At 37.3% G+C, this 10087-nt stretch overlaps 1 protein-coding gene across 6 annotated transcripts; it reads left to right on the top strand.

The window, feature by feature from the left end:
- Window positions 1–868: 868 nt before the first annotated feature.
- Window positions 869–9865, top strand: LOC108258210 (uncharacterized). 6 transcript variants are annotated; one of them, XM_017456707.3, is made up of 10 exons: window positions 869–938; window positions 2619–2736; window positions 3462–3594; window positions 3721–3807; window positions 5058–5177; window positions 6902–7205; window positions 7312–7555; window positions 7776–7941; window positions 8085–8194; window positions 8580–9865. In XM_017456707.3, exons 2-10 carry the CDS (start codon window positions 2665–2667, stop codon window positions 8586–8588), a joined length of 1245 nt encoding a protein of 414 aa, XP_017312196.1. In that variant the 5' UTR covers window positions 869–938; window positions 2619–2664; the 3' UTR covers window positions 8589–9865. The 6 variants fall into 6 exon arrangements, with proteins under 6 accessions (XP_017312196.1, XP_053531777.1, XP_053531778.1 ...); XM_053675802.1 differs by lacking the exon at window positions 869–938 and adding an exon at window positions 948–1067 and having other exon boundaries at window positions 6905–7205; XM_053675803.1 differs by lacking the exon at window positions 869–938 and adding an exon at window positions 948–1067 and having other exon boundaries at window positions 7776–7890.
- Window positions 9866–10087: the final 222 nt, after the last annotated feature.

The raw sequence follows: 10087 nt of genomic DNA, 5'->3' as shown, positions 1-10087 counted from the left end.
AACTTTAAAATATAATAAGCAGTCAAGTCATAAAGAGAACTGTTGAATAGCTGTTGAATTTTAATAATGGAGGACCTGATGTTAAATACATCACCGGTTTTTTTTACAGGGTATATGTGATGGTCCTATTAAGTAAAAATTAGGTAAAAACAAATATAAAAGCATGTATTAAAATGAAGTGGCAAGAGAAATGGGACAGAGAACTCAAAGAAAGGCAACTATAGAATATTCAAAAGCAAGTTAATACAGAGAGGATAGTCTATAACAAACCAAAAGAGGACACAGTTATTACTCATCTTAGAATAGGACAATCAGGTCTAAATCAATCACTATTTATAATAGGAAAACATGAAACAGGATGATGCATATACTGCAGCCAAGCAGAGACAGTGGAACATGTGTTCCTTCACTGTACAGCATATGAAAATGAAATATCTGAACTGTAATATTCTTGGATGCAGCTCACATATGAGACACAGAGGGCAATTAACTTTGTCTTTTATTCCACAGACTCTGAGGACATGAACAAAGCAGCAGATATCAACAACTGAGAACTTCCCTGGATTACAAACTCTGAGGAAATGTTACATGTCTAACTGTTTAGCGCCCTCCACTGGTCAAAATAAACATAACACTTACATTCACTACATGAACTTTAAGAAGAGCTACTTAATATTAGTGTAATCCACATTTTTAAAGCAAAGCCTACTAAAAGTGGTTAAGAACAATGGAAGGTATATACTGCATTATTCAATTATCTGCGATTAACAGGCTTTAATAACAGGATTTAAGTTTGAAATATACTCATTTTTTATATCTAATTTCGCTGCTCCTATCCAGTTGGTGGCGGTAATGCACCAAAAACCTACCGCTAAAAACTTGGAAGAAGAAGAAGAGCTGTAAACTCACAACAGAAGAAGAGGATTTTCGTCACTGAGGTAATCTTTTCTACATGAAAATATTACTGACTGGTTTATATACAATACCAGGTTTGATCGATTTAAAAACAAGCTTGTTACTGTGTCTGTATTTGAGGATGTTCACTATGTTCTACTTTAAAACCTGAGGTAAGTTTAACTAGCTGAGCTGCTCGGCTAATAGTTAGTGACTGAATCCCAAACCTTCGAAGTGCAGTACAGAGAGAATGATACAGTGGTGTATTAAATCATTTTTATAACACGGATAGTTCTGGAGGGTCAGATTTAGTTGTGAACTATGATTTACTGGGTGGTATAAGCGTGGATGAGTGGTTGAAAGAGATGGACAGGATAGAGGAGGAAGATATTTAAAAGAAAGGAAACGCTGAAATTAATGAGCGAGAAGTTGATGAGCTGCATTTTGCATTTGTTATGCTAATATAAATGGTAAATGGTCTGCACTTATATAGTGCAGACCACTAACAGACTTACTAAATGGTCTGCATGTGTATATATATATATATATATATATATATATATATATATATATATATATATATATATATATATATATATATATATGTGTGTATGTATGTATATGTGTATGTATGTATGTATGTATGTATGTATATACACACATTAGCGCAGTAACATACAATAAATAATAAACCAGACTACAGTGCGAACTGTTTTGTTTTCGATAGCTCACGTTACTCATTCTGTTACATGGTCAAATGTGGCGCTCAGACAGATGACGAAACTCTTCATCTTTCAATAAAGACGGTTGAAAGGTGCATTACCGCCACCTAGTGAACTGGAGTGTAACTGCAATTTATCACTATATAATAGGATATAATAATTTTATAGGCTTAAATTCAATAAACACTTAAATATAATTTTTTTTAAAGAGGCTCAGACATCTGTTTCGTAACAAAAATGTGCACTTTTTTTTAGTACTTTCGTCAGTGACACAACTCAATACAGCCTTGTGTCGTGTTGTTGAAATGAGAAATTGTGGGATACAGTATTGTGATTAAGAGGAGAAGAGAGTAATAAAGAGGTGGAGTTAAACACGGTCACATGTTTCTCTGATGAATACTTTTTCTTTTACATTTGTAATATATCTCCCACAAAGCCAACATATGTCTTCGTCCAAATTTATTGGTTCACCTCTCTTGTTCCGCACGAATCCAAAATGTTCCAAAATCTGATATTTGGTTTCTCAACAAGATCCATTGCAGTGGCAGAACCCGAAGTGAAATCGCAGAATTCACCGTACTCATACAAACCTCGCCAAACTAACAGACAACACCATATAAGGTGTTTGTTTATGATTTATGTAATTTATGTATTAACATAAAATCTCCTGCTATATGGTAGGCTATAAATACAAATCAATATAGCAACTGTTATTACACTAGAATATGAAACATTGTATTTTGTACTTGTCATAGTGCCCACTCAAGCAGAAACATTAACATGGCGTGTGATGTAACACCACTGTGGTTGTCATGGCCACTGTAACAGCCCTGTTGCCAGGTATATGCAGTAATCGTTTTATAAAGGCAGTAAGGCTGTGGTTTACAGTTTACAATTTTAGAACTACATCTTGCTTAAAAATACCCCTTAGCTGTTCTAAAATCAACGACCTCTTGGGGCTTATTGCTTTATTGTTCTCCCTGTTTTCTTTTAACTTTACAGTGGGTTCTGCAGTTATTCTTATGATCAGAGCCAATAAGACCGTATAATGGAATCAGCATGGATACGACCGTGTTCTTCTAGAAAACCTCCACACACTCCTGGTCCCACTGACTCACAGGTAACAGTTATATATATATGTGTGCAATTAAACATAACATTTTTAATAACTAAGAGATTCACCTGACTGTGTGAATGTTCTTCTCTTAATCAGCTTCCATCATTGGTAGGTTGCATGCTCTCCTACTAATCAAGTAAACCATGTTATTATCATCTCTTCAGTATCCTCATGGACTATATGTTGTGTTATACCACAGTTAGTTTCAATCCACTAATTTGATTGGTCAAGTGACATTCCAAGAGTGCTGATATTTATTATAACGGCACTGTCACATTTCACTGTGTGTATCACTCCACTTATGTGTTTGCTGCATAAATTACAAATCTAGCAGTAGATCATTACATTGAAACTGTTACTACACTTACTACAGGCTGTCAGTTAGTCTGTGTGTTACACAGCAACATGGAAAGCTCTGTCTAGCTGTGGCTGTTTTTGGAATTATTTCCATTGACAGCAAAAATAAACCAATATTTGGCCATATTGTGTTTGAAATGTTAGTTACTTGATATAAGTTTCTTATTATGAAAACTGTCACATAAAAGCAAGATCACACTCGCAGTTGTACTGCTGTACTGAATATCGGCACTGCTGTGATTACCTGCAGCCTCGTGTCTACGGCCGAATCACAGCCGTGCTGATATTCTGTATAACAGCACTTTTGCTCACGCAATATCGCTTAATCAACTTTCTTTTGTAAATAACTATTATTACTCTTTGTTCATTAGCTTTGTGGGGATGTTCAGACAGAAAAATATACATCTTCAGATGGAGGGACATCAGACTCTGTAGAACACATAACCTGTGTGAACCTTCAGAAACATGTAAAAAAGGAAGAAAACGTAGATGAAGAATACTTCTGTAAGTCAATATGGCACATTACAATCTAGTCTAATATTCAGTAATAATTTTTAGTCTAATCTAATTTGTGAATGAACCAATCACTGACTTTTCCCCATTTATATTTTGTACCTCACTTTTTTAAAGTGACACCAGTCTCTGTGGGACATGTCACACCTGTGGACCTTCAGAATCATGTGAAAAAGGAAGATCCCGAAGATACTGACTATCTCTGTAAGACAACAGGGTGTATAATATTCCAGACTGGAACTCAATAACTAGGGGTGTAACAATACATGACACGTGACACAATGCATTAGGATACAAAAGTGTGATATCTGCATTGTATTAATTATGGCTCATGCAATTGCAATGTTTGAACACCAGAGGTCCCCATCTGCAGGTCCCAAGGAGTTAAAATACTGTATATAGAGACCATGCTGGTCACATGATTGCAGTCTTTCTTGGAGCGTCTGCACCATTACCAAGTGGGGAATCATCTGCACTTGAAAAGTTACCGATAGCTCTGTATCACAATTACTGACACGTTATGTTATACAGTTACACCACCACATAATAACCATAAAAGATCTCTTCTTTAGTTTTCTAATGACACCAGCCCCATGCAGCTACAATATTTGGTGCCTGAAAAATAAAAAAATTTGGAGCTCTATTTCTGTCTAAAATGACACCTTAGGCACTGCTGCAGAGCTAATTATGTTTCAGTCGATCATTTTCCTGTTTCCCCAGGTCATAGACTTTATCAGTTTGTACAGGATTTCGTGGAGTTTTTTTATTATTATTGTTGAGGCCAAAAATGCTTGATTTTGCTGTGTCTTTGTAGAAAATCTGTAATGCAGCTTGCAGAGTATTTTGTACTTTTTTGTGGAAAACTACTTGAATTGGCGAAACTGTCTTGCACGGTCTTTCCCAGTGATTTTTAAACCTTTTAGTTGTACTCCGGTTCGACTCTCATGAATCGAAGAGGGCTTTGGCTGAATGTTTTGTTATGAAGTCACAACGCGTCTTTGCCAAAATCTGTGGTAACTTTAAAAAAAAATTGCAAGCTCCTCTGAATATTGTGGAGTTTGCTTTATTTTGTGTTAATTTCTGCAATCATGAAATCCTGGAGTGAATGGTTTATGCAATCAAATTTTTGGGAGTGTTTAGTTTTAAGGTATAGTGAATCTGTAGTACATTTGTTTTACAATATTAGACCTTTGTTTGTAATACAAAAATGCACATTGTTTGAATTAAAAAATAAAATATTCATAGTATCTCTTTTTGTTTAAACTATTCTGAAAATATCAGAACATGAACCCAGTATCATGAATTGAATCGAATCATGCATTGTTACACACAATATGAATAATTTTTTGAAGTCTTAACTAGGCTTTATTTGTGACTGGACCAGTCCTTCAGCACTGGTTCTTCATAGTTTTACTTGAGTTGACAGTATTTAAATGTAAATCTTGGCATTTCAGATGCTGGGACATCAAACTCTATGGAAGATGTAGACCAAAATAATGGAGGATTTGAAAGGAAGCATGTAAAAGAGGAAGACTCTGAAGATAAAGACAACATCCGTACAAGGACAGACTGGGGTTGAGTAACACTTTCATTCTGATTCAAACTCTTGGTATACTGTACGCTTTATTTATATCAACATTTATTGTCATGCGAGCTCCCAATCAGGAAAGTCGTCCTGTATCATGTGTGAAATCAAGTGTCCTCAACATCCAGAAGACCTTTAGCAGCAGTGGTAGCTGTGAGGCAGTCAGACAGACAGCTGGCATGTTGTTCACTTGGTATAACACAGATGTATGTAATACCAAGCTGATGCTCGACCACGCCCCTGCTGCCACATCTGTCTGTGGGTGCCAGACCCTAATAAGAGATCCGCGTGTTGGCATCCTTCATGCGGTGGAGCCATTGGAGCGGGCCGTGATCAAAACAAAGGGTGAAAGCGCGCTCCACGAAGTAATATTGTATCGTGAGAACTGTCCACTTGATGGCCAGACACTCTTTCTCACTCATGTTGTACCTGGTCTCCCATACCGAGTTTCCAGCCGATGTTCAGCACAGGGTGCTGCTACCCTACTACCATCTGGGCCCCAGCCCTCTGTCCATCTCAAATGAGACCAAGCCCAGAGAAGTCAGGGGCGCTTCTGGACAGTATTGATGTAGGGCTTCTGCTTTGCATAGTAAAGCCTTAAATTGCATCTGTGGATGCACCAGAGAATTCTGTTGACTGATAAAGGTTTACCAAAGTATTCCAGACCCCATGTCAGGACATCCATTACAGACTCATGACGATATTTAAGACAGTGACGTCTGAGGGATCGGAGATTATAGAGTATTTTCTAATTAAGCAAATGATACATGTATGTACTAAGTTAGAAATTTCCTGTATCTACCTGTAGAGAAGTGTTTAAAAGTGTCTAGAAAGACTTAATTGTGGTGAAATGACAGGTTGTATCTGAGGGAAGAAGGCGTAGCCCCCGCCTAGTTTATCTCACTGTTTCAAGACAGTATAAAAACCTGTATTATGGTTATATTGATTCAGACTATCTGCAGAGGTCTCAGCTTTATTTGACTTCAAATAAAGTTTGATCAATTGACGTCTATAACCCCTCTTCTCGGTATGTTTTTTATTTAGAATGGAGAGATTTTCTACAAGATGACATTCAGAAGAGGCTTTCAGCCTTGCACTTTATGCACTGAGATTTATATCGGATTCTTTGAATCCTTTAATTATAAAGGGCAATGGAGAAGGTGCAATGCCCCAAATCCTACCGATTTGTCTTTGGGGAATGTTGGTTGGCAGTTGGCAAGCCTCAATACATCCTTGCTCCTAAAGGACTAGGACGTTTTTGGAAGCTCCTTATATACAATGATTAGATGATTGCCTCACTTATTTCACATCACCTTCATCTTTCAACTTGTCACATCCCTATTAGTCCTAAATTGCCCTGTCCCAACCTTTTTGGAACATGAACCATGACCAATGTAAATCTGCTAATGATTGTCACAAGGAACTGAGTCCAGATTAAACAGTTTGTCTCTTTTCTGTTGTCTAAAATAATGGTATTGGTGAGCTTTATGAAATCATCCAGAAATAAAAATGACACCCAGTGACTCTTTCATGTTCTGATTGAAGATTGATACAGTAAAAAGGTAGCCCTTTATGCCAGTATAGTGATAGAATGGTCTACTATTAAAATCATTTCCCAGTGTAATAATGAAAGAAGGAATTAGTCATCATATTTTTTTAAATGACTTTCTATGTATTATTGAATCATATGATTAACATTTGTGTATCTTACAGAAGATCTCCAAACTGCGACTAACCGGTCGCAAAACTATAAACGACATAGTGAAGCTGCACATCTCTCAACTATGGATGTCGATGCACCACGCCGTAAGAGGATGCTTGCTGAAATGGATAATGAGGAATCTGATGACTCGGAGGAAAGCAGGAGGGTAACGAAAAGTGCAACAGAACGAAAAAAACTTAAGAAAAAGTCAAGTAATGCCTCAAAACGGAAGCAGGTGCCACGTCCCCCTTCTCCACCTCCATTTATCGCTCACCACCAAAAAGAAAACATCTGTGTGGAGACACGGCGTTCTGTGTGAGTACTTTGTGCTATTTTTGTGAATATTCATAGGTCAGATGCATGACACTTTGTCACATAAAGATGTATTCTGTTTTTGATAAATAGTTTGTTCATATTGCAGCTCCATGAATCATGTGGAAACTACGCAACTCGTGCTGCAAAGGGTACAAGGGTTGGAAACCACTCTGCGGCAAATAAGAAAGGACATTGATGACCTGCGTACAATGGTGGCTGATGTGCTCAGTCACGTCAAGCCAGAGGCAGATGAAGGCTTGGTGGCCTTACCATGGCCTCTTAAAACTATCAGGGAGTTAGAGGATCTGAATGAGCAACTGAAGAATAGCGAAAAACTTCGCAACTGTTTTGTAAGTCACCCTTTTTACTGTTCACCCGGAGTTTGACTCAGAATAATAATAATAATAATAATAATAAATCTCAGAATAATAAATCTATATGTTTACATGAACTGAAGTTTTTTATCATAATATCAAAATTATGTCATACAATCCTATATGACTAAATGACGGAATTGTATCTTATGTTGGACCATGCATTCCAGAGATTTTTTATTTGAATTTCTTGTAGCGTGCTTACTTGAAGACAATGAGGGGGAGCAGCATCGGAGAGACAGTTCGCTCCATTCTCCAAAGAATCGGGGAGAACAGCCTGTGGTGTATGTTTTCCTTGAAAGGGTCAAAAGGTGGGAAGCTGGCCTTGACTGGGCATGATGAAGTGTATCGTCTTGTACACGGTATGAAGGATAAAAAAATGTATATATGACAATATGTGCCTCATTTTGCAAACTCCTAAAAAGAAAGTTTTGCCTTCAGAAATTGGACATTTTCTCTTATTGTATTCCAAGGCTGAATGTTTTTGTTGATATTTATATTACAGATATTGCCGAACGAGCCCATGGACAGGAATACACTGTTGCCAGTTGCAGAGAGGCCATCGGCAGCTACCTAAAAAATGCCCCAGCCAGGAAAGGTGGCAAGAAACATAATGTGAGTGTTTATGATTAATTCTAGAATTTAAATCTACAACTTCTGTGATTATTTTTCTTTTCTCATTCATACAAATGTGCCATTGTTTAACATTGTTGACTTATTCATTAGTTTTTATATCCATTTGAAAAGCAAAAACCTTTCCACTATGCATATAACTGAAAGTGCATACATACTCCATACCTATTGTGAATATTGATGATTGATTTGGAGGTTTCAAATTATGAGTAAATTGTGGTCCACTTTCTTGCGTTCAGAAATGTGTAGCTAATGTCTGTAGTTTACTGATTCCGAAATTGTTGGTTCAGACTGCATGATATAGTACATGTATATACCAATGAAATTAAATGCCATATATTCAGATATATCCACTGTCTGTTCACAGCAGAGCTAAGTGGGATCTCCAGTGCATCCTACAAGAATTGTAGGACTAATCCAGCTTGTGGGAGGTGCTTTAGGAACCATGGAGTGAAATTGATGCAGATGACATCAAACTGAATGTCTAACGTCTTCAAGGCTCTAGTTGCTGCAAATAGAGGATTCTTTGATGAAAGCAAAGTTTGAAGTGCTAAATTGTTATTTCACAATGTGTTAACTATTTTCTATTCATTTTGCAACTTATTTGATGACAAGTATGGGTTTCATGGAAAATGTGAAATTTTGTCAATTTTTACAAACTTTTAAATGGTAGTGTGGATAAACTGGTTATGCTTGGATTAACACTCCTTGTTATTCCAGTTCTGGTTGAGTGAACGGCGTGCGCGTTTGGCTGCTGCTTCTCTCCGGCTGTTTGTTATACCTTTTTATTTTACTAGTATTCAACGATTGAACTACTTTAAAACTACCCTGGTCATGTACTAATTCATGGCCGTTACAGCTCACAAGTTTCAAACAAAGGATACCTGGCTTTCCTGGCTGTCTTGTGGACTGTTACTGCAAATCTATCACCTAGATTCTCTGCATCGCACCAACCTTACACAAGCCCTCACCCTTTGAGTTTCCATGAAACCTGCCTCTGTTGAGTGAGTTTCCGCATTCTCGCTTAGTTAATCGGCCCGTAGTTTCTGTATAGGAGTGGATGGTATCGCTCCTCTGTACTAATCGCTTAGGGCTGTTGGTTAATGGGGCAAAAATCTGGTTGTGCATCTAAATGAGGAATCCAGTATGACTGCATACAGTATGATGGATTATTCTAATTGCACTGGGGATTATCGTAACCTGGATTAGTAAGCGATACTTTCTCTGCATTTCCAGAAGTATGTCCTCTACTTTTACACTGTCTGAGCTTAGGCGTCTGAACCATCATCGACTCGCCTGGTGTGGGACATTTACCATGTTATTATCATCTCTTCAGTATCCTCATGGACTATATGTTGTTATACCACAGTTAGTTTCAGTCCACTAATTTGATTGGTCAAGTGACATTCCAAGAGTGCTGATATTTATTATAACGGCACTGTCACATTTCACTGTGTGTATCACTCCACTTATCTGTGTTTGCTGCATAAATTACAAATCTAGCAGTAGATCATTACATTGAAACTGTTACTACACTTATGACAGGCTGTCAGTTAGTCTGTATGTTACATGGCAACATGGAAAGCTCTATCTAGCTGTGGCTGTTTTGGGAATTATTTCCAATGATGGCAAAAATAAACCAATATTTGGGAATATTGTGTCTGAAATGTTACTTGATAGTTTTCTGAATAAGAATATCACATAAAAGCAAGATCACACTGCTGTACTGAATATCGGCACTGCTGTGATTATCTGCAGCCTTGTGTCTACGGCCGAATCACAGCCGTGCCGATATTCTGTATAACAGCACTTTTGCTCATGCAATATTGCCTAATCGACTTTCTTTTGTAAATAAGTATTTTTATTCTTTGTTCA

Source organism: Ictalurus punctatus, chromosome 25 (assembly GCF_001660625.3).
Source record: "Ictalurus punctatus breed USDA103 chromosome 25, Coco_2.0, whole genome shotgun sequence".
NCBI lineage: Eukaryota > Metazoa > Chordata > Actinopteri > Siluriformes > Ictaluridae > Ictalurus > Ictalurus punctatus.
Note: the sequence above shows the minus strand (reverse complement) of the source record. Positions and strands in the feature narration are given on the sequence as shown.

Bases quoted from the DNA above. Each gene is read 5' to 3' on its own strand.
- LOC108258210 (XM_017456707.3), top strand. From the start codon at position 2,665: ATGGAATCAGCATGGATACGACCGTGTTCTTCTAGAAAACCTCCACAC. The intron at 3,808-5,057 runs GTAAGACAACAG...TTGGCATTTCAG, and splicing joins CGAAGATACTGACTATCTCT to ATGCTGGGACATCAAACTCT. The intron at 5,178-6,901 runs GTTGAGTAACAC...TGTATCTTACAG, and splicing joins CCGTACAAGGACAGACTGGG to AAGATCTCCAAACTGCGACT.